At 33.7% G+C, this 25,042-nt stretch overlaps 1 protein-coding gene and 2 long non-coding RNA genes across 4 annotated transcripts; 2 read left to right on the top strand and 1 right to left on the bottom strand.

The window, feature by feature from the left end:
* The first annotated feature begins 2,958 nt into the window (after positions 1 to 2,958).
* Positions 2,959 to 9,546, top strand: LOC135084947 (uncharacterized). 2 transcript variants are annotated; one of them, XM_063979700.1, is made up of 3 exons: positions 4,875 to 4,976; positions 5,924 to 6,290; positions 7,541 to 9,546. In XM_063979700.1, the coding sequence occupies exons 2-3, from the start codon at positions 5,927 to 5,929 to the stop codon at positions 7,633 to 7,635; spliced, it is 459 nt and encodes a 152-aa protein (XP_063835770.1). In that variant the 5' UTR covers positions 4,875 to 4,976; positions 5,924 to 5,926; the 3' UTR covers positions 7,636 to 9,546. The 2 variants fall into 2 exon arrangements, with proteins under 2 accessions (XP_063835771.1, XP_063835770.1); XM_063979701.1 differs by lacking the exons at positions 4,875 to 4,976; positions 5,924 to 6,290 and adding an exon at positions 2,959 to 3,240.
* Positions 9,547 to 9,917: 371 nt separating this feature from the next.
* Positions 9,918 to 12,801, bottom strand: LOC135084732 (uncharacterized). The gene is made up of 2 exons (XR_010259935.1): positions 11,658 to 12,801; positions 9,918 to 11,236 (listed from the first exon to the last, which is right to left on the bottom strand). It is a non-coding gene; the product is annotated as an uncharacterized LOC135084732 (long non-coding RNA).
* Positions 12,546 to 17,663, top strand: LOC135084733 (uncharacterized). Its single transcript, XR_010259936.1, has 2 exons — positions 12,546 to 12,633; positions 12,815 to 17,663. It is a non-coding gene; the product is annotated as an uncharacterized LOC135084733 (long non-coding RNA).
* The last annotated feature ends 7,379 nt before the right edge of the window (positions 17,664 to 25,042 follow it).

Genomic DNA, 25,042 nt, shown 5'->3' with positions numbered 1-25,042 from the left:
GAACATATTTGTTTGTATTGGACTGGGTGTTTTCTATGTATAATAAGTATGTATTTACAAAAAAAGTATTTAAGTATGTTTATATCCGTTGTCTAGTACCCATAGTACAAGCTTTGCTTAGTTTGGGACTAGAAGCGCAGTGTAAAATGTCTAAGGATATTTATTTACTATTTATTTTATTTATTAACTTTTATCTCAAGAATAGAATCATTTTGACATATTTCCATACCTACGACAATTGGTGAAATATCAGCCCCAAAACAAATATCTTTTCTATGGCAGAATAAGAAACACCAAAAAATCCTTTATCAAAACAATGACACGTGTCGAAAGATGATTCAACATTTAAAGTAGACACGCAGATATGAAGTAATATGTAATAGAAAGAGAGGTCAATAAGTCAAAATGACTAGCATGCAACTACTCGCGTATAAATTGTAATCACGCACTTATTACAATACATACATGATTAGTCCGTATGCGTACTGGCGATGTATATTTTGGAGTAAGATAATTGACCTAAGTCACTACAAAGTATACGCGAGCAGTACGCAGCATATGCGTACTGGTCGTGTATAGTTTGGAGGAGCTTAGTTAATAAAGTCATTTCCAAACTATACTCGATTAGTTTCACACCCTTGCGTTCTGGCTATGTATAGAACGGAAAGACGCAGCGCTATTATCTATTGTGAATTTGTGACGGTAGTGATACTTTCCGGTTCAAAAAAACCGGTAAGCTAACAACGTTTCGCCTCACTACAACTGTCATACCGATTGTTGTCGTCAATACCAATACTTTGGGCCGCTTTTATTTTGAGCGATTTTGATGAATATTCGCTAACAATCAACAATTGTTATGAATTATCTTCACTAATTAAGTGAAGAAGTCGTGCCGTTTCAGTATTAGGAGGAAATATCTCAGTATTATCTAAAAATGGTGGATCTCAGTGGTGGTCAAGATGGCCCGCTTGAACATGCATTTTCCAACTCGGTTTTCATCGTTCCTGGCATCATTGTCATCAGTTTATCAGGTAAATTATGTTTATTATTTACTTCTTACCATAATTAATATAAATTCCACATTATACAGTAAAAAACTACAAGTCAGAAGTGATTTGTAAAATCTGTCGAATTTCGGGTGAAAGTTTTATAAATTCGATGGAAAAACCTTTTTATTAATTCGTTTAGTTATTTTTTACATATTTTTCCAATGTAAGGTCGTTAGTACACACATTAGAAACCTATCTAGAGGGTTGCGCACAAAATAATTTAAAAAATATTTACTTACCTACATTTCAGAACAAATAAACAGGACTAACCGGCTTTTATCGCAAGTTCAGCTTAGTTTAGTGGTAGAAAATTGATGCGATAAACATCTTATTTAAAATGATTTAATTTTATGAAATAATAAAGCAATAAGATCTTTTTTATTTCATAAAAAGGTACAAAAACAAGGGCAAGATCATTTAATTTTTTTATTGTATTTGATATCTTTCATCCTAAATTCCTAATTAGTCAGTTATTTGGAAAAATTATTAGAATTAAGTACATATTCACCTGTTTTATTTATTAAAACACTAGCTGTGCATCTCAGTGTTACCCACAGTAAAACGTAGCCTGTGTGTTATCCAGGGTGTCAGCTAACTCCGTACCAAATTTTATTAAAATCGCTTCAATTGTTTAGTTTAGTTAGTCTTCTCAACTAAATATCGTCCACTGCTCAAGAACAGATTTCCACAAGAGGTTGTGCAAGGCCTGATACTTATTGTCTTTTTTTTGTTTATTAAACGGTTTGAGGTAATATCAGAATACCTACCTAATGTAGAGATTCAACTTTTGGCTCATATTTTTTTTACTATCAACCTCTTTGCTGGAACTATGGAGGTAATTGAAGTAGGTATTATACAGTGTGTCCCTGTAAGTATGCCTCAAACAAAAAGGATTGATTCTGCTATGCAAATGCAACAACTATCCTACAGGAACAATTTCGAAATTCTCAAAAAAATATCCCCATTCTAATTGGGTGATATGTGCTAAAGACAATTATATGAAAAGGTAATTTATAACATTTGAACTTCCTTTCTCTTGGGGAAAATTGTTGCATTTGAGCTACAGAATCAATCATTTTGTGTGCACACTTACAGGGACACCCTGTATTTATACATGGTAATAATATTAGTTAAGATAACTAAAAGTGTGCGCGATAATATTATGTTGGATATGAACCGATAGTCAAAGAAAATTTCAAACTTTAGGTAGTTCAATTATCATTATTAAAACCATTAACATTGTATTATTTTTGATACATACTCCGTTGCTAAGACTGTGATAAGCAGCTATTTAAATAGTGAATGTACGTAATCGAATAACACTTGTATTTGTTTTTAATAATTTATTAAAATGCTGTTTGGTCCAAGTTGTAAGCTGATGATTTATTTATTAATTAATATTGATGGCCTACAGACAAATTTTTATGTAGGATGTGGGTAGATCATGTTGTTATGATTTTTGAGTATAATTTATAGAAAAGAAACGTCAGTTAGCTGACATTGTTATGTAGTGTCTATGTTTATTTATGTGAGAATATTGTACAATTATTTTTATTCTCTCTCTCTACAAAAATAAATATTTTTGTTATAAAAGCTAGAAGATATTAATCAAAAGAAAACAATAAACTAATCTTAGCCTTCTTACATTTATCAAGCAAAAAGTCACTAGTATTTTTATAACACATTCACAAGTCATGCCCACCTCTCGTTCCCACCGCTGCAACTCCTGTGTAGCCAGGATCTACAGCTTGAACGCCAATAAAAACCCAACCAGTGAAGACCAAGTTTGTCCCAGGACATTCACAAGAGTCAGTAAGAAGGAAACATCTTTACAAGAATTCACTCTCCAAAGAAACTACGTAAAACGCTCATAATCTACAACTTAACCCACACAACGCTCGATGCGCCCGCGCCCACTCATTCCACAATCGCTTGCACCACCGACCACACCGCTCCATCATGGCCGACATCGACCTAGAAAACATGGAGTTGGAAGACTTCGACCCTGAAGACGTTATGGCGGCGAGGCAGAAGCTTCTAGAAATGCTGGACAGCGAGAACATAGGAGAAGCAGAGAAAGAACAGCTAAGGGCTTTACTGAGTGGGAATATGCCGTTGTTTGCAGCATATGGCGGGTGGTCCGGTGTGCTATTGGCTCTTGGACTGGCGCTGATCGTCTTTTCTATTATATGTGAGTAATATACATACCTACGTAGTGTCCATACATTTTTGTGGTCATATACATGTGCTTTCACAATCTTAGGTAGCGGTTTCCTAAGCGAAATTTGATTCCTTTTTTTTCCATAACGGAAAACTAAACTCTTGGCTTCTCAAATTACCTAATGGGATTTTTTACCCATAAAGGAAGCTTTTGGACTGCATCTCACCTGATGGAAAACGAAAATCTGGCTGAAGGTGGAAGCGAGATTCACCCGGAATCCTCAACCACAAAACTGGATATCTTGAGATAAAACGAAGACCTGCTTGGCTATTCTCTTCTGTAGATTATCTTTTGCTACTTTGTCCATTGACACTACAAGGACTATTCCCGCCTGTCGTTCCCACCGCGCAACTCCTGTACAGCCAGGATCTACATCTAGACACTGTCACTGTACACGCATCTACCAAAAAATATTGGACTAACTCACGGAATTTCCAGTTGACCAATCACACATTTGCATTCAAGTCACCTGCTCCAGTGAGGTTTCATCCACTAAAGAGGCGTCAAATAACTGAATACTTATCGTTTTCTTTGCTGTAACTGTGATTTTGTTGACAACAAAAGATAATACTAAAAATTTCCTCCCATTTCTTAATATCTACTTGCTTGACCGATATCTATACCTTGCCGCTATCTGGCGGAGCTTATGTCAACGTTATCATAACGACCAAGCTGCGTTCGACACGTTCGTAAAAATTACGTAAACAGCTCTTGATGGGCGATAAGTGGGGTTGAATACGTGTGGTCATGGACAGTGGCGTCGGTCGCCTTCTAAAATATCGGCTGCGGCTTCTCTCAGAATCTCGGAAATCTTTTACAACCAAATCCAAAACCATTTGGCCAGTTTTTTTTATAGTACGTGGAGTCGTCGCTTCTGTTGAACAACTTGTCGTGCAGGGGAAGGTTGAGGGCACAAGAGCGCGCGGCAGATCGCCCATGCGCTGGATTGACCAGGTCAAAACTGCACTCAATGGTCCACTCCACGAGTGCACAAGAAAGGCTGCGGTGCGGGAGAAATGGCAACGGATTGTGAGGCTTACCACCGGACCGGATGTGAAGACCACGACCACTCTGGTAAGAGTGTAGCGACGAAGAAGAAGAAGGCCAATATTTTGACACAAATACAAAACGAGGATGAGTAACCACCCCAATCAGGTGCAGTGCAACTTGCTATGTTGCTATCCCAGAAGCCTTGGAAATTAGAATGAACATTCAATAATCCCATTGGAGATTCTTCTCTCATACCTTTAAAAACAAAACAAAACTGTGTTTTTTTCAAAACTAAAGCTTATTAACCCTTAGATTAAGGGAAAGCCTGAGCCGAAAGAACTGTCGGTAATTTAAGATGGCCTGGAGATTTCTTACCGCCATAGCTATGAAATCACAAATGCTACCATATTTGGGAGGGCAGTGCGCCCTTTACAAAGTGACGTTTGTGATAGATTCAACGCTCACTCGGAGCCAAGTATTTTCGTACAAGAAAGCCCGAGCGAAGTGAACTGTAATTTTGTCTAGAGGGTCCGCCTTTGTACCATATTCAAATATAATTACCACAAATCAAATATAATTAGTAACTAACATAAACAATAACAACGTAATCTCCATATACAAAGAGACACGTAATGCCTACTTATATTATGTTGCATTTACGATAATTTGTTGATAAGTTTAGTTTATCTCCGAAGGTGTTGACTTAATAACGTGCGGTAAGCGTATTAATTGATAATTGGTTATTATTTGTTTTAAATTGTAAACTCTATTCAACGCTGTGCGTTCATTTTGCTGCTTCACTTAAGCAAGCATAGTTTATGAATACGGGCGTACATTTAAAAATTTTACCAATCATAGGCGCGAGTCTGAATAGTTTTAAATGCTGTTTTAGAATACAAATCATTTCTTCTTCAAGAGGAGACGTTTCTTTTGCTACTTTATAAATAAATAAAAGATAATACCAACCGGTCATTATGGAAATCATTGTGGGAGGCCTATGTTCAGCAGTGGACATAGTTCAGTCCTATGGCTGAAATGATGATAATGAAATAATAATGAAGATCCTAAATGACCTTTTACAATTAAAGAGCATTTAGCAATATAGTCATTTGAAGGCAGAGGTATTTCCCCAGACACAACAATGTAACGTCTCTGTAACTAAATAAACCGGCAGATATATCTGACGCATCTCTAGCTCTAATGCATTCTAAATTTAAAACTGCACTTGACTCAGTTGTGGTTCTGCATTCGATACTGGCACATAATATCGGGTTTTCACACGTTTCATTTAAAAAAGTATTTTGTTCGTTAAAAAGATGTATTTTAAAAAATAAGTTGTGCGTGAAACTGGCCAGTTTCTCGTGGATGGAACGGTGTTTAAATTTTTTAATTCAGTTGTTTGGGTTTTTTTGTAAGCTGTGGGCTTTCCGAAATCAGTTGCTAGTGTGTACTTACTTAATATTTTGTTGTTTTATCCCATTACATTGTAATAAAAAAAAGCTTTAAAAAAACCGCGTTTCAAACTATTCAGTACTCAGCCGTTTTGGTCAGATATATTTTTTTTCAATTATAAAAAAATCATTCAGCCTTTTTCCCGCCTATAGTCTCGTTTCTTTTGTTTTAACCAAACACTTAACATTTACTCTAAAAACTATTCAAATAGAAAATGGGCGAGCCAAACGTGATCAATTTCGGAGGTGTGATCAGCGAGAAAGTCCGCGAGTCCATAGAAGACATGGATGTTATGACAGTCCTCCAAAAAATGGTGGCCACCACACCAGAAGACGAGGAATCTGAAACTATCAGGGAAAAACTTCAAGGAGTTTTGCAGCAGTTCAACGAAATGTCAGATGAAGATAAAGTGACCTTTACGAAGCAAATCAAAGATGGACTAGCGAATAAAATTGCGATGAAAATGAGAGAACCGGGCGCGATAAAACTGGATGGTTTGGAAGACGCTATCAAAGAGGCGGTGGTGTTCCAGCTGTTTTTGGTCGGAGTGGTGGTTGCGATACTCGTTTTGTTATTTGGTATGTCTCACAGTTTTAATATAGTCTGGGTGTGAACACGTAGAATTTTGTCCAATGACCCCAAGCTACCCATCCTTATCGCTCGCGCGTAATTATATTGCTGTCGCGATTGTACGACGGGCGCCCGCAGTGAGTGTGCGAGCGCGACAGGAATATAATTACGCGCGAGCGATAAGGATGGGTAGCTTGGGGTCATTGGACAAAATTCTACGTGCTCACAGACCGGGCTTTAGTCATAGAATAATCCCATACGTTAGGCAAAATATCGCTTAGACCATAAACGACATTCGCCCGTATTCACAAATATTATTATGAGGTCTCACAGTGCGCCTGGACGCACAGTGTCAGACGAACCAATCACAGAGCTCTATTCAACGCTGTGCGTTCGATTTTCTGCTTCACTTAAGCAAGCATCGTTTGTGAATACGGGCGTTTATTACAGCCCAATGGTGTCAATGTCGAAATGGCCGAATCGAGATCTGAGGGTTAACGGGACTAATGCCAATTTTCACCATCAATTCCTATTTTTTAAGTGACCCCTATGGTAACACTTAGCAGGAATTTTGTTTTCATAGGAGTCACTTAAAAATTAGGGATTGATGGTGAAAACGGGCATAATATTATATTAAAAAACATGTCTAAAGCAACCGTATGTCAAATAATCAAAAATAGTCATAATTTAGACAACTTAAAAGAATTGTAAAGGTTTTTCCATCGTCTTTATCGGTCCAGGTGTGATATCCTCGTTAATTTTGATTTAATTTGATTTGATAAGCCAATGTTAGTGATAAGGAAATCGGGGATTAAAATAATAGTTTTATTATGCTTTGATGAAATTTATCATTTTACTATTCTTCCTACCTATCTTATAAATAGAATAATTACTAATTATTCAAGATTCTTATATTCATTTAGTTTCGAAGATGATGATTTCTCCACAATATGGATTTTTTAAATATAAGGTTCAATATTTAAGGGAAGGGTGAAAGACGTAGCGTGGGCAGGCCCCCCACTAGGTGGACCGACGATCTGTTGAAGGTCGCTGGAAGAACCTGGATGCGGGCAGCATAGGATCGATCGTTATGGAAATCATTGGGGGAGGCCTTTTTCCAGCAGTGGAAAAATTCTTCGTCATTTGGCTCAAATGATGATGATTTAAGAGTATATAATAATAATGGTGTTGTCCACTCAGTGATTTCTGAATATTTTGTCTTGGTGTCTAAAACGATTTTTTTCTCTCTTTCTTCCAGTTTTCTTCGGCTACAAACTCTACAAATCAATAAAAGACAAAGAACTCAAAAAGGAAGAAAAGAAAAAAGCCAAGCAGATGAAGAAGAAGAAGTAAGAAAAATAAAGAAGCACACGGCAGACTGCAGAGGCTACAGAATACGGATTTATATCACTGACCGTTATTTTACTGCATAATGTAAGATAATTCAAAAAACTTATTAAAGTATAGAATATCTCTAAGTTGATAGTTACATCAAATCAATGATAAATTCTATTGAAAAAATATTACAACTATTCAAGGTGCAAAAGTTTGATTCGCTGTCCGTAAAAGCGCCTAGACTAAATGACGTTCGCCAACGAATCGATAACTTTGACGTGAGTTCGTAAAGTAGACTAACGCGCCATCTGTTGCGCCGTAGATGTACTAAAAGATCTCAATAAAAAAAAAATACAATTTGTTGAAACGAACTTGATCCGGAGCGAGATTTCGATGTCTTATTTTAAACGCTTCATGTAAAAGATAATTAATATTATAGGCACTATGTAATAACAGAATCTGAATGAAAAAATATTATATTGCCTACTTAATAAAATAAAAATATAGGCGGCCTAAATCTATTACAATCTTTTAAACCAAGCAAATTTTTATCATAAAATTTTAACGATTCGTCGATGTTGCCAGTGTAATATCATTATAAGTAAAATATAAGTCAGTGTTGGGACTGTTTTAAAATGCGTTTTGAAAACTTTTGACGGACATACTTGTCATAATATTTGACATATTATTATAAACCTTATTGACCCTATATTTAAGTACCATTCAACTTTAATAGTGAAATATTGTCAAAAAAAAGTTTTAAAATCAGTCCCTAAAATATCTAGAAAATTATGCATATTATTAAACCATGAATTTATTGTGTAGCTAGTAAATATTGAACAGTACATAAAATAAGTAAACCATAATTATACATTTTTATTTGACTGTGGTGTATGTGTTGTATAAAATAAATATGTACTTACCTACTTGTGAAGATACTCACTCTACAGACGTAGTCTTGCCTGGAAATCTTTTGAAGCGCCATCTACCGGGCTTAATTGTAAATCTAAGCACTCAGACACACAAAAAATCTTATTAAAATCGGTCCAGTTGGTTTAAGATCATTTCAATGACACAAGTAGATGAATTATAGAATAATATTGGAATTGCAGTAGGTAGATAAGTCCTTTTTTTATTTCCTTGTAATATTTATGTGCTATTTCTGTCTTTTTTCCGTATACCTTCTTTGTCCTTAACTAAGTGATGTTCATAATAATAAATGTTTCTTTCTTTATATTTGTTTAGGTATTCTTACATTTACGCACAAAATAGACAAAATATTTTTGTATAGATTTGCAGCAATGTATACGTTTTAAGACTAGGACATTTAATTTCAGCCAAATATTGTATTTTATTAGTAACAAATAAATATATTTTAGAATTATTTATATTATTTTGTGTATTTTGGTCGTTTGTAATGGCATGCATAATTTTCTAGAGGTGCCAAAGTTAAAATGACTGAACTAAAACAATGTTAGTTAATATTTCGTAGTTATTTATTTTGTATTGATAGAATGTTAAATCAATTTCTTATTACGTTTATATAGAGTGCTCTTTGTTTGTAAAAGAAGCCAGGAAAATAAAAACTAAGGAATGCAGAGGATATTAATAATAGCTGATACAAATCGCCACCCCTACGAAAAGTGAGGGTAGGTAACCAGTTTTGACTTCATGCAAAAGAACGCACATTAATAATTTAAATGACAGTTGGATTTCATCTCTATGTTTTTCCAAATTATAGGGTTGCCAGATAGAACAACTTCTTGAAAAAAAAATTTTACCTATGTTTTTTATTATCCCGGCTTATCAACATTCCTAGAAATATAATTTTAAGGTATTTATGTTGTTTTCTGGCAAAGTTCATTCCATACCTGTTTAATCTATGCGTTGACGTTCTGTTTTAAATATAATTTATTTTTACATGAAAAACTGTTTTATTGTAAACAGTCCCTAGAGAAAGTTTCAAATAAGTAATTCATAGGATTCTTTAGTTCATTACTAGCTAACCCGGTGAACTTTGTACCGCCTATGTTCATCAGATCTGTTTCTCATGGTGAAAGAATTTTCAAAATTTCAGAGCCTATTCAGTAAATATGTATTTCCTATTTATAAAATTAGTGTAACATTATAAAACTAATAAGAAGCGAAAATTAGGATTTGTATCTTGTCTTGTGCGATGTGGAAGTCATTGGGGGAGGCAGGAGGCAGCCAGTTCAGCAGTGGACGTCCTGTGGGTGAAATGATGATGATCTTGTCTTAATAAGGAAAGGAACAAGGAATTTGTGAATGAAACTCAAATATCCGGAAAGAATGCCTTTATTCTTACAAAAACTATATTTACAATCGTCGACATCCCTCCCTCGTTTTTCTAAAAAAATAAAATCAGAAAGTACTTCTTTGGGAAAACGTTCGAACAATTTTGAGTGATTTCGTAGCGCCCTCTAGCGGTTATAATGTGAATCCTATTAAAGGGGGGCAATTTTGTACAGTTCCTACTAAAAACCTGTATTCTTAAGTCAATCCTAACAAATCTAGCAAAGATTTAGCGCAAGACAATTTGTGTATTATCACTTAAATAAGAAACAACTTGGCTTGCATTAATTTTAGGATCAACTAAGAATACGGATGTTTATTATTTATGATAGTAAAAATAAAAGATAATGTTGGCAATTAATGGCGAAATTTGGTGAATTATTGCCACATTTTGAATTTTATGTAGGTTATTAAGGTTCCTAATAACAAAAATATTCACTATATTGGATATAGGGTTAACAGGCTGTTGTTAATTCAAAATAAATATAGTTTGAATAACATCCATTATCTAGAGACGATATCGATGAATCCAAATTTTCTTAAGTTTTTTTTAATAATTAACCAAGACTGAGGGTAGTTTTAATTAAATGCTAATGGCTAGAAAAAATCGCTGATGACGTCCAATGAAAAAAATGTTAACCACTTAAATACCTATTGAAACATATTCGCAGCTTCAAGTAAGTTTAATTATAAATATAAATTTAAAAATAGTTCGTATTAAAAATTGGTGTTAACTTGACAGTTCTGTAACGCTGTCCTACTCTAACCGTTGAAGAGCGACAAGGATAGGTCATCGTCTGCCATCACTTAAATACGAATAATTTCACTTCCTCTAAACGTGCGACTAAAAATTAATGATATGAGCAAACATTACACTGTCTTAAAGGAGTTACTCGCGATATATTTCGTCACTGATGTTACATTAAGGCGTATCTCAACAAGGGCTGTCGTTTTTGTACTCAAGAGTTGGTACCATTACTGGCAAATGAAAGGCCCTTAGTACAGTGTGAGTTTACATCAAACGATGTATGAAAATTTTAGTTTCTAAACGTTTCCCGCTAGGGGCGCTGTACAATCCGTCATACATTTAATGTCATTTTTTGACGCGCTTACTAGTGAGCGCGTTTGATATAAACTCACACTAGGCCCTCTGTAAATATGTGAATTAGGCCAGTGTAGTTAAAGTCTTCCTACCGCTTCAGTTTGCTAGTTGGGCGCCAGTGCGCCACTATGTTAGCCACTAGCGAGCGACTTCTGTCTTAGTCTAGGCGCAGACCATCGACTTTTAGTTGGCCAATAGTTAGGCCTCAGCCTCGAACTTAGCGGGCAGCGGGGCGGCGGCGGCGGCGGCGCGGGAGCGGCAGGATCTTATGCGTAAAATCAAATAGACCGGTTCTCGAAAACAGCGGCGCGGCAGCGGGGCGGCAGCGGGCAGCGGCGAGGGAGCGGGCAACGAGCGGGCAGCGCACTCCTTCTTTTGCCCACAATAAATCGAGCGTTAGGAATAAATTTGAATCGAAATAAAATTGTCGCCTTTGTTCAGACATTTCGTTTGCGAATAAAAACAAATATCTCGACAACACAACCCCGAACACAACACTTCGCCGCTAAAGCGCCGCGCGAGCTGCCCGCTTGTTTCGAGAACGGGTCTGCGTTGCCCGCCCCGCTCCAGCGCCGCCGCCGCTCCCGCCCCGCTGCCCGCTAAGTTCGAGGCTGAGGCCTTAGGCCCGATTCTAATTTGTATGAAGAATCGGCCGATAACAAATCGGTGTAATTTGCGCACTTTCATACATCTCCATACTGATTTAACAGCCCGACCCAACTATCGGCCAGCCAATAATCAGTGGTCTGCGCCACTAGACTTATTCTACAGTGGCGCCAACTGGTGACCGCTAAAAACGATTGCCGTCATTGACCGATTTTTTTGCGCTGCCTCTCCTCAGCACTGGGCCATATTACTGTCCCGAAGCAGTGGTAGTCAATAATATTTTTGGGACGTGTGAAAGTGCTCGTTAAACGCATTCTTGGATAGCTTTAAATTTTTTGGAATTTTATGGATTTTAACTTATAAGATACGCATTTATGTAACGTCTACAGGCTAATAACATAAGACCACACGGCTGCTATATTCGCTGATATACCTAGATGATCCCATTTAAAAGCTATGGATCAATCCACGAAGTCGCGCCCCTCCAATTTTTGGTCGAGAGAAGCGCGGGGTGCGGGGAGTTTGATCCGAGCAATCCGAGCGTCAAACATTAGCGGAAGAATGGTCGCGTCTTCGTGGATGGAACGATCTCTTTTCCGAGGTAATATTACCAAACTACACTCGAGCAATCTAAAAGATTAGTGATGGGTCAAATATTGAAGTGTTAAACTATAGTCAATTAACTCGATATACAGGGTGGAATTTTGTAATGCCACCTGGAGGGAAAGTACTCTTAATATTTTTATTTATTTTATTCGGAAAACCAACAGCAATACAATACAAATAATGGGACCTTAAATTATGTATCTGCTTAGCCATTTATAGTACATTTATTGTAGATAGAATTTTTTTCTCAAGGAAAACATTCCTTTATTTTTAAAAAGAAATAGAACTGCATTCAAAGATTTCCAATAATTTGCTTTCCACACCCGGGATTCGAACCAACTAAAATCTGTTAAAAATTACACCCTGTATTTTTTTGCATCGATCGTTAGGCCCTTTTCACACGTCGAGGTTGCCGGCTAACCGGCGCCGGGTACCCGGTCGTGAAGTGTATGGGCATGCCGGATTAATTACGCCGGAACATGTGAAAGCTACGCACCATGCCCATACACTTCACCACCGGATACCCGGCGCCGGTTAGCCGGCAACCGGGACGTGTGAAAAGGGTCTTAGGGTTAAGTATAAGGATGAAATCTCTCTAACAAACTTGATAAATCAAATGAAAAGAAAACCATGAAATCTTAAATTATTTTAATTAGGTACAGTATCTACAGGAAATTGTATGATATGGTAGAGAATTTTCGAAAAATTTTCGAAAATCTTTGAATGCAGTTGTCTTTCTTTTCGAAAATAAAGGAATGTTTTCTTTCAGTAAAATTTTCTATCTACAGTATTAAGAGTACTTTTCCTCCAGGTGGCATTACAAAATTCCACCCTGTATGCTTAAAATTGAAACAAAATTTGAGGCTTGTTTAGTAATACGGCCCTAAGACTAATTTTGGTCTTGTCAGTAAAAATGAAACGAAAAGATGTGTAAAGAAGAGAAAGAAGATGTAGAATGTAGAAGATAAATGACTCGATTTGCGGTAGTGGTTGTGAAATATCCCCTTTTATTAGAGCTTAGTCTAAAGGCGCGGTCAAATTGAGAGCTACCTATTAGTTTAGCTAGCTACCTTAGCAAGATCTTCAAGAGTTTAAACAGATAAGTAAATGCAGTATGAGTTCTAATGACATCTCGCATTTAGCTTATTTGTTGTATAGTTTGAAGTGTAAATACGTTTTTTTAATGTAGGTTATTTTACAAATTCATTACTTCTACAGTATTAAAATTCATGTTTTAAAATATCAAGCTTGCCCTCCCATTCTCAGAGCTTCAAGCACTTATCTTTAAGAAAAACAAGTCATTAAGTGCCTTATCAACTAAAGAATCAGGGACAGATTCGCTTATGCTAAGATTTTTCTTAAGGGGAAAGACCGCTCGGTCTACATAGAAAATGAGGGTACTTTCGAGTATTGTGTATTATTGGTCTCTTGTAATTGACTAATGAAAGACCGACTTGGGACTTTATTTGCAATTTCATACAAAATATTGTAAAGGAAAAAAATTCTTGCACCAACAAGAGAGAAAAAAATTTATAAGAGCCGTGTCGAAAATGGCACAACTCAAAAAAGGGGAAAAAACAACATACCTTTTTTATTAGGTGAAGGAAAAAAATGACACAAAACTGCATACAGTCAGCGTCAAATAGTTTACACACAAAGTGGCCAAAAAATTGATAACACAACCTTATTCCAATTGTAACAAAGACGTGTTGCGAACTTTTTGACTACTTTGGGTATCACAAATTATTTGACACTGAAAGTACCAATTGCGACTCAACATCACCCTTATCTGCGACGAAATAAGAGCGGTTTTTGCAGTCACAATTGACCAGTCTGGTGTACACATAAAAAATAAATTCAACAGAATAACAACACAATATTATATTGTTCTTAATATATTTATTAATCAGTCTTTCATATGCCAATGTTACAATACAATGAGAGCACAAGCTTGATATTTCAATACAATATAATACATACTATAGTAGCTGTCAAGAAATAATACACATCGACCATACAAAAACAGAAAAACGCCCGAAACGAAAACATAAGGTACATATTTTGTAATTTTTTTCTTTGTATTCACGTCAATAAAGATCAACGACAACGCAAGACATCTTAAAATTCATCAATTTTCTTTTTTTTTACAAGGAGAGAAAAATACATAAGAATCTGAATCCACTAGATAATACCTATTTCCCTTAGCAGACATTATTTTTGATCTAGTTCTTGTAAACAAGTAAAAATTAACGACAAATTGTTTATATAAGATCGATGTTTATTATCTTTTGAAAACTACAGTAAAATATTTTGTTGATTACACTCCAAACGATCAAATAAAAAATAATGTTTCGGTGATAGTTCTTTCTTTCGTTTAGATAAAGTAATGCCTTTTAGATAGAAAGGATAATTTCTCAATCAACCCTAAATCGAGTCTTTCTCAATAGATTGAAAGTCAACAGGTAAATTTAAAGAACACGAAACACGACTAACTAGATGTCAATTTTTATATAATTTGAGACCAAAAAGTGCTACATTATTGTTTGAGTGATTAAGAAAACTACTAATATAAAATATTCTCTCTCAACAATTGACAACGTTTTTGTTGTTTGACTTCACGAACATCTGTGGTACTCATGTTGGTCCTTAGTAAAACAACTTTATGTCGTTAGTTTAATGACCAAAATAAATTGCAAAAAAATACATTAAGAACTAGTTTTTTTGCTCCTCGACCAACAAAATACCACAGATGTACGTCAAATATTATCAATATATTCTATTACCCGTCTATCTAAAGATTTATTAAAGCACAATTCAATCTCAAATTATAGCCCCCTAAACCATGTACTTAATTTGAATTGAAACAACATAAATATCTCACGAGAACCGATAGAAGCTAGTGATTATGAGGCAAAACGAACACGAATTTTTTTTTATATAAATATTTAAATTTTTATTTTTATAGTGAAAAACCCTCTAAGTAAATTCATAAACAGACGCATAAACTATCGATAGCTTAGAATATGCTAGACGAACATTTAAGACACGATATACTTGCCCAAGTAACCTTTATAATTATACGATTTCCATATTAATTTGAACCTTAACGCCTTTTCTTAAGGTCTAAAACATTGTATTTTATTAGACCACATAATGGTTAAAGCCAAAAGCGGTATATTCATACAGGGCAGTGTGTATTTACGGACATTTCTTCAATTTAACCTTATCAAGAATACTCTATTCATTAACAACAATTTTTAAACGTATTTAATTTATGTCAAAATAGTTGTTAATATTGATAGTTGAAAGCATTATGTCAGTCTACGCATATACCAGCTATCCATTGGACTAACATATGGGCGAACTCAATGGTGCCAAATCCGATTCAAGTATTCCTAATAAGTAACGTAAACTAAGAAACTTTTTTAAATTTTTGAACTTTAAATTACGAAAATATGACTTAAAAACTATTATTTGACTAAATCCTTAAAAATAAAGTTCTTACACAAAAAAGTATAGAAACAAAAGCACTAAATAATTTACAGTTTTAAATCCAATAATGTATAATACCATAATGATCTTTATCAAGTCACACAAAAAGTTCATTTTATAAATTTCTCACGTCTAAATCGATTAACCACTAAATAGGAAATGCAAAGAATATAAAAACTACGAATAAATTGTTATATTTAACGTTGGACATTCAACTAAAGTTGGAACCAAGAGTTCACCCATGCCGCGCCTAACAACCACAACATCGTCTAGATAAACAAGGAGATATACTAGAACAGTGCAAAAGGCTATTATTTAGGAAAAAGATCGCGTATTCTGCACATAGAAATTCGAAAGGTGTATTATTTGACTAAAAGGTCGATACATATTAATGTAATATAGACTAGTTTAGCCATTTGATTTTCCATTTCCATCTGCTAGAACCCATTGGCGTGATCTATTTTTGTCTACCACAATTTTATCCACAGTAGCGAAACGTTTAGAATAACTCGCTTTTATAATTTCTGTAGCACTAAAAACTTGTCTTAAAATCACTATTATCTAACATTTTATAAATTTTCCTAACTACATTATTGCATTGGATTTGTTTTCGTCAGTAACTAGACTATCTAGTGGATAAAATTGTAGGTTTTCTGACGACAACATTGCAATATCGCTTATTTTAGTAAGCTTGGTTTTGAAGCTTTGTAAATGGATATCGTGCAATGCTGAACCTGGTTTCTCTTCTAATAATAATTTGATCAAACTTTTACTCGCCGATTTGTCCGGTAGGCTTCAGGCAAATACAACGTTTGAGGTTAATTAAAGTATTGCAAATACATCTCTATCGCTTTTTTTTTAATGTCTCCTACAATACCTAAATATTTGTTAATTCGTTACATTGCCCGGAAAACCACGTACTTTAATCATGTGATTTTAAAGCTGAATCAAATGTATTAAGAGATGAGAAACTTAGGTTAAGTCGATTTATTTGTATGCATTTAGCTTATCTCCGAAATTAAATATTACGTATACACATATACAACAACATTAGTTTACAACCGTTACATACCTGAGTCGAAACATTATATCACATTTTTTTTTCTCATTAAGAAACGTGGCCGTCTATCAGCATCAATAGTTATTATACAAAGTTTCTTCAATAAATACATTGACTAAGTTTATAATATTTGTTCGGCGGCGGAATTCTAAAATGGCTTCTATAATTTTCAATAAAGCCCCTGTCTTTACGCGTCACTTGCAGCATGAAACGTTAGAAATTTCAAATCCGTACACGCAATTATAGAACGTATTGATAGTGAAAATAGAACACATTTTATGCTGCAAATGACGAAACCGAGCGCTTATTCCATTTCAGATGTATCGGTGCTTTGAACGCTAGCGGACGAATGCAATAACCATATCCCTTCATTTATACAAAATATATACACCCTACGCTATCTTATAATGAACATAACAGACTTGTATTATAACGAAAAGCTACATCTAAATTAAAAGTATTTCTTAATCGTGTGTTAAAAATGAAATCACTTCTGCTACTACTAAGTTTTTTTTGTTTCCGTCCATCCTCGAAGCATAGCGCTTCAACAATTGTCTTGTCAATTTCACTAATAAAAACTAAATCGGTTTTATCAAATAGATAAGATTTATTTTAACGTACAAAAATAACTGTCTTAACACATAACTTTATAGAAACTTAGTTTTTCGTAATTCTTAATCTACATTCGGCTGAATTTTGCAAAAAAGGACCACATTGAAATTGGTCAAAATGGATACATTTTCACCAATTAAGTTATTATAAGTCATTTTTTGCAGAATTCAAATTCAACCATAATATTGACGAGGTCTCAAGCTTTTACTCATTTAATTGAAACAAAATGCTATCTAAATTAAGCCAGTGAGGCTAGCCAGCAAAGACAGGTGACGAAATAACTAACAAATCTATGCTGAATATTAACTTACATTAATTACTTAAAAACAATCTCACCACATCAAGTCTTGAAGTAGGGGGTGAACCAATAACGGTATTTTTAATTTTTTACCTATTTAAGTTTTTTTTTTGTTTACACATTGTTGGTCCACCGCCTGTGAAGGAAATATACCAATGATATATTCTTCGTTGTTCAGTTTTGTCTATCTATTTTGATCTAAAAATACTGTTTTCTTAATTTATTTTACCTAAATTTTAATGGATCTGGAATTGGATATTTTTTACAAGGAAGATTGTGTGTAAATATTTATATTATTTAATAGTGTTAAGTTTTGTATAGGAATTAGTATATTTTTAGTTATTTATTATAGAAGAATTTAAAAAAGTACTCGTGAAGTAAATAAAATGCAGAACATAGCTTAACATACTATTTTAATGCTATTCTCTCATTTGGTTTCGATCCAAAAACATAAAAATCAACTAAAGACTGTCCCTTGCAGCGGTTGACATTGAACAAATTTATATATTTAAAAAAACTAAATGAAAACTTCTTACAACTAACTTAAAGATGTTACAGGAAACTATATCGATTTTTTTTTTATTTGACCCGTATGACAGTTCAATTATGTTCAATGACCAATAACTTGCAAGAAACATCCTACGTGTGGTCATAGTGAATTAAATATATCATTGATATATACATTATTAGACAAGCGCTTAAAAGGGAACACTCACGCTTGACCAAGTTAAAAAATATAAAATAACTCGACCAATTGAACAGCATGGTTTTGTCAAACTGATCGTGTGTATACAATTGATCAGTGTCAGAAAAAATCGCTTGATCATGTGTATATGTCTAGGTTTTAAATTGGTCAAGCGTGTGCCCTTAGGGTAGGGCGTCGGTAGCCTTTTGTTAAGTAGCTAGCGTCCTGCACCTTGCCTCCGCGATTTCACACAACCATAGTCCGGTTTTGGCTCTAATATTTATAAGCTAACATCAGCTTTGTATCAATCCGGCGTGTTCCCACTTAGGGTCATTTCGACACATCGCTTTTGTATACGCCAAATATTAACCAAGTCATCATTAAGGCTGTTATATAATTTAGGTTAAATAATTTTGACATGATCGATGACTTGGTTTTTTCAGTTGAATTTAGCGTTACTACATTTCTATCTCTACAAGGTGCAATGGAGAGGTTGACAATTACACAGAGAACTTAAAACTTAATATAATATTATTTTATAATTACTTTATATTCTTCAATATCATAATAACTTTTGTAGGCAGTGTTACATTATTATCTGTATCTATCTATATTATAAAATATATTGTTTTTTAGAATTTTAGCTTGTTCTCAACTAGGATACACGGTTTGAAATCACTGTTTTAGTTGTTGTCAACCTATTCCGTGCACTATTATGCACGTGCACACGTTGATATGCCTATACAAGGCTTCAGCTAATGCACACCGATTTGCACTCAATTTTCCACATAAATGCATTGCACTATAATTCTCAGTCGAAAGCGCTTAACATACATTTATAATTTTAAATCCATTAATTACTAAAATTTTTATTGCTTACGACATCCAGCGAACCGTACATTAAACCGATTTATTGCACACCTAACGTGATAATTTAATATTAATAAAATCAGCGACATCTATATCTAAAATATATACATCCAATTATACACACGGCCGTCGATTAGAGCCAAAACCGGACTAGATGGGGGGAATAAAAAACAAAAAAATAACAAGTGGAAAAAAACCGTTATTACACTATGCTAGTGAGGTCCGTAAGATCCGGAGGAACGTCGACACACGAGACGCTATTACCGCCGCTGTTGTCGTCATGACGTCACTTCTCCGTTGGCTCGACCACCTGAAAAGCGAGCGACGGTCAGACGCGCAGTGTGTCGTCGTTCCTATGAGGCTGCCAGGGCTTGCGTGGCGGGGGTTCGATGATCGTTACGGTCAGCGTTAAACGTTGTCAAATTTTAAAACAAAAACTATCCATATGAATTTTGTTGCAATATAATGTAATAAATAGCATACTTTCTGACTGAAAAAACTGTACTGTGTTGCCGAAATATTCTACACTAATGATAAACCAGTTAATTTGACAACGATTAATGATAGCACTTTTAGGCAATATTATCACCAACGAATTTGAGTCAACATGTCAATGAGATTTCGTAGAAACGCTTCCAATCGCTTGAAAGTGTTACCAAAAATCTCATAACTATTTCAACAAAAATCATTGGTGATACGAAAAATTTTATGCGTTCGAATGAGATGGAAATACAAACGTTTTTTCGAGTACCACCGCCGCGCGTTAAATGTATTTTGCTACTCTGATCGGTATTTAGTTCAAAACTAATAATTTTAATTAGTAAAAAAGTGTTATCAGTCTACACACGACTGATCATGGCAGTATACAACTGAACAATATTTTGATCAAATGTATACATTTTTTTTTTTTTTGGAAAAAAAAACCTTTTTTGCGATCGGAATAGCAAATTTTCCCACCCGCCACCAGGGTATTTTTTAAGCAAGAAAGACCCAGCATAATGTGCGTCCCGTTTAGTTCCAGTTAGTGTTGTTCGGAACGACTGAGCCCCACAGGTCACGATGTACACAGCTGCGCGCAAGCTTATATTTAGCTGTTACATTCAAGTACACAATAAGACATTGAGAAATACATTTAAAATAAAGGAAACATCAGTGAAGAGAATTAAACTGCTTGTGTTTTGATTTTGAATTATAAAAAAAAGAATAGGTAAGTCACATTACCTTGTAATTAAGGATTGATTGTCTTTGACCAGTCAATATTTGCTAATGTAAATTCAAATTTAAAAGCTTTTGACATTAAATATGTTAAATACTGGCTATTTTTCTATTTAACAATACACAAGCAGTTTATAAATAAAAACAACGTTGAAAAGAAAATCAAAATTAAAACGAACATTGCAAACTTCAACATAACAGCCAAAATAAATGTGAAAAAAAAAACAGTGCTCGGACTCACAAAACTAGTGTGTCAGAAGCAACATTATTGACATGCAAAAAATGAGTTCGAATACAAAAGATGTATACAGAAAATATATACAACTGAACAAGAGTATACATCTTTTTTTCCCCAGATTCAAATTACATAGAACTACAATTCAATATGACTTGATTATCGAAAGTAAGACTGAAATAATCGGCCTATTACCTTGTGTTTCTATGTAACTAACACACATCAAATACCAGTTTCTATGAGCAATTTCTTTTAAAATTGGTTATAGAAGACAAGAAAAAATCACCGTTCATTGAAAAACACAATTTATAAACCAACCGCCGCCGTTTGATACTGTAAAACCTTTTTGTAGCACATGTGTATACGATAAAATGGATCTAGAATACAATTTATATGTAATAAAACAAAGTCAAACTAAGTACGAAATCATCATCAATTTAATAAAAAAATCTTAAATAAAAAACATAATTCCGAAGTTTTCCAATTTAAAAATATTATACGATTTAAATTATTCTAACTTAAATAATATGAAATTCGTAACAATAATCTCAAACTTAATGCAATAAAATGTACAATATTGATCTACAAGTTAATACATTATTTTTTATATTTTAAAAACAAATTATAGATTGACAATAAATTGCAATTATTTACTTTTAATTACTAAATAAAGTCGTGAATTTTAACGTAATAGCATCTCATAATGTTTTAAACTTGTAGTGTACAACATAAAAATAACAACACTACATTTTTACTAAAGTAATTATTAAGTTTTTTTAAGTACAATCGTACATTCAGAAAATGTATCAAAAAATAAACACTAACGTTAACATTTATATATTTTTTTTATTCGTTTCTACAGTATAATGGTAACAACAATGGCACCACTAATATAAGATTTAATAGTTATAATATTATTTACACTATGTACAAAAACAATTTTGAGACAAAAAAAGTTATGATTTTTTTCTCATTTTGTATACAACTCTTTAGCTCTGCATGTATAAAGTATTACAAAAGACACTAACAACAAATCTACGTATAAAAATACACTATTATGTTTAAAGAAAACGGTCCAATTAAACCGGTGAACATACAAAATTGGCTTTGAAAAGACTAACTCAAGGAACATTATTTCGATAAAGACCCTGTGTGTGTATATATATTTTTTTTATATTTTTTATCTTTTTGAGCAAGCCTAAATTATAATATTTTTATGTACACTTATACAATAAATTGAACATTTTAGCAGGTCCGTGATTTATATACGTAACTAAGTTTAAATAAGAGTTAAAGCTGACGTGGTAATGTATTTTTAAAATCAACTAGTCAACAACCGCCAAGCCATTTAGTGAAAATATTAATTAATGGTTATTCGACGCATTTATGCGAAAAAAAGAGCAGTTCACTGTTGTTTTTATGTAAATTATTTGCTTTAGACTTTGTCCAACCAAGAAAAAAACTATGCAACGAAATTATAACATAAATGCATTTGATTCTTTTATGCGAATAGGTACTCGAGACTAATATTTTATTAAAAATATTTCTTAATATAATAATAAATGAGATGGAATGTCATAAATATACATATTTTTGATTAGGGTATATAATAGTATAGTCATTATTGTTAGTGATGTACGATTTACGATACTCGCATATAACACTATGCAACAAATTTAAAAAAAGCAAAATTCACTGGGTTCACAGTATGTAATTATGATTTACCACCTTAATACTGTTTGAAATATTGAAATAAAATTGTTGTATCACATCAAGTTTATTAGTGAAACGCATTTATTGATTTTATTTAAAATTGTACGAAATATTTTTTTTTTTTATGTGATAGGAGGCAAACGAGCAGACGGATCACCTGATGGTAAGCAATTGCCGTCGCCCATGTACACCCGCAACATCAGTGAAGTCACAAGTGCGCTGCCAACCTTTTAAATCCCATTCCCCCCCAATTGGGCCTCCGGTATCCTCACTCACTCGGCGAAACACAGCGCAAGCGCTGCTTCACGCCGGTTTTTTGTGAGGCCGTGGTATCACTCCGGTCGAGCCGGCCCATTCATGCCGAAGCGTGGCTCTCCCACGAAAAAAAATATGGACATAGATTGTTATTCTACATTAAAAAATAATTTTTTTTTTGATCGATTGGCTTTCCTCTTATGGTCGGTAGTGTCAGTATCCCTCTGGAGGCTCCAACAGTAATCTGCAAGCATCGCTGGCTCCCATCTACCTTGGTAACGCTTCTCATACTCTGCTATTTCTTGATGAAATCTTTCTCCGTGTTCATCACTTACTGAACCCATGTTATCCAGAAAGAAACTTAAATGGGAGTGTAAGAAATGAATTTTCAATGACATATTGCATCCTAGTTTGTGATACGCATCCAGCATCCTGTAAATTTTTTCATGAAAATCTGGTGATTTGTGATTGCCTTTTAGGAGTAAATTGACCACAAACGTAACAAAATAAGTCAGGAGAATTAACACAAACACGCGGCATTTTGTAGATTAATGAGTAATCTAAATGTTCTGATGACTTTTGTACACATCAATGATACTACCCTCAACCAAATGTTGCGGAACGTAAATAAAGTAAGATTTCTATTATTTATGTTTTGGGACGTGATACAAAGTTATGAATTTGTTTTCTGTTGTTTACTAAGTATACCTAATACGAATCATCACTCGGGGTATCAGTGATTTTTTTGGTGTTGCATAGTGTAATTAGAGATTAAATATAGTGAAATAAACATTCACAAACCTTTTTTCTTTTTTTGTATATAGGTGCCTAATCGTAAGAATTTAAAGCATATTTATATAAATATTTCTTAACATTAGTAAACTTTCACATTTTAGGCCGAAACAACATTGAGAATGAATTTTTATATTTTTTAATTCAAGAAGAAAAGTTTGTATACACAGGTAAAAAGTGTATACACAACTATAAAATGACATTACATTAGGTACCTTAAATATAACATATGTGATAGTTTTAATAAGTGATATATGCTTGGCACTCAATAATAATGAAGTATTTATAAAACACTATTTATAAAAGATTTTTGCTTATTAAATGATTTGTGTGAAAAAAGAAACGTCACACGTTTAATATAGTTTGATTGTGTAAATATTTAGGTATACGTGTAGCAAATAGTAATTAGTAGTAGGTCAACCAACCTACAAAAATACGAATTTCTTTTTCTTTGAAAGCTCAAACCAATTGAGGTATTATTATATTGTGGTAGACTGAATGCATATATGATATTATTTAAATTTTCTGAAACATATAAAAAACCTGTGGCAGTTTTTTAATATAATATAGTTCTTAGCTTTAATTTATATATAATAAGCATGTTTTTTAGCTTAATATAGAGCTCAAAATATACATTTTTACATCTAACGTAAAAAAATATATACAAGCACCAAATGATTGCAAATTAAGTAACCCATAGCAGCCTTGGGGGCGTATTTTTGAAACATAAATTCGCCCAGTTCGCATACGATTTGCTAAATAAAAATACAATGCAATGAGTACTCAAACCCACTTGTGTTTCAGTTTCTAATATAAATTATGATATACCAATGACTTTGTTAGAACTACTATTATGAAACCAAATGTATTTTTAGAGTGTAAAAAAACAAGATTCGATTAGAATGTTTCAAAAATACGTACCCTGAATTAATACATTTTGGAAAAAATATAATGTACTAATAAATATATATGTATATTGCAATATTGTATATATTGTTTACATCGCTGCCGTTTTTCAAAGGCATTGGGCGAGAACTATGAGTTAAAATATGAGACGCCCAAAATACATATAATTTATAATAATATAATATTTTTTACAATGTATGTATAATAATATAAAAATACACATTAGACGACAATTTTGAACTAAATCCACATTGCTATGTTGAATTCTCAAGCCGGGCGATTTTATAAGACCGCGAATAGGCCGAAAAAAGGCTCCTTATGCCAAAATTAAGTACCAATATGAACATAATTTTAGCCTAGAAAGGAAGCTATGCTATTACAGTAACCACATAAGCGATAGTGACTTTAAATAGTGGATACGAACACGACTTTGTATACAACTGGTATATCAAGTAAAAAATATTAAAATGCATCAAAACTGTATGTAGTATACATTTTCAGCAAACTGATACAAAATAGTCGAGCTATTTTTAATGTGATGTTCATTGTAAAGCGCACCGCTGCATGTATATTCAAATATATTCTCAAAAGTATTACTATTTGTGTATTGTATACAATTTCAGAAAAACTGACACTACAATCCTCTACATAAAATATGATATTGA

The sequence above is a fragment of the Ostrinia nubilalis genome, chromosome 27 (assembly GCF_963855985.1).
Source record: "Ostrinia nubilalis chromosome 27, ilOstNubi1.1, whole genome shotgun sequence".
NCBI lineage: Eukaryota > Metazoa > Arthropoda > Insecta > Lepidoptera > Crambidae > Ostrinia > Ostrinia nubilalis.
This window is presented reverse-complemented; position numbering and strand designations above follow the sequence as displayed.

Excerpts from the sequence above, each read along its gene's own strand:
- LOC135084947 (XM_063979700.1), top strand. The coding sequence starts at position 5,927 with ATGGGCGAGCCAAACGTGATCAATTTCGGAGGTGTGATCAGCGAGAAA. Across the intron at positions 6,291-7,540 it reads GATACTCGTTTTGTTATTTG|TTTTCTTCGGCTACAAACTC; the intron begins GTATGTCTCACA and ends TCTTTCTTCCAG.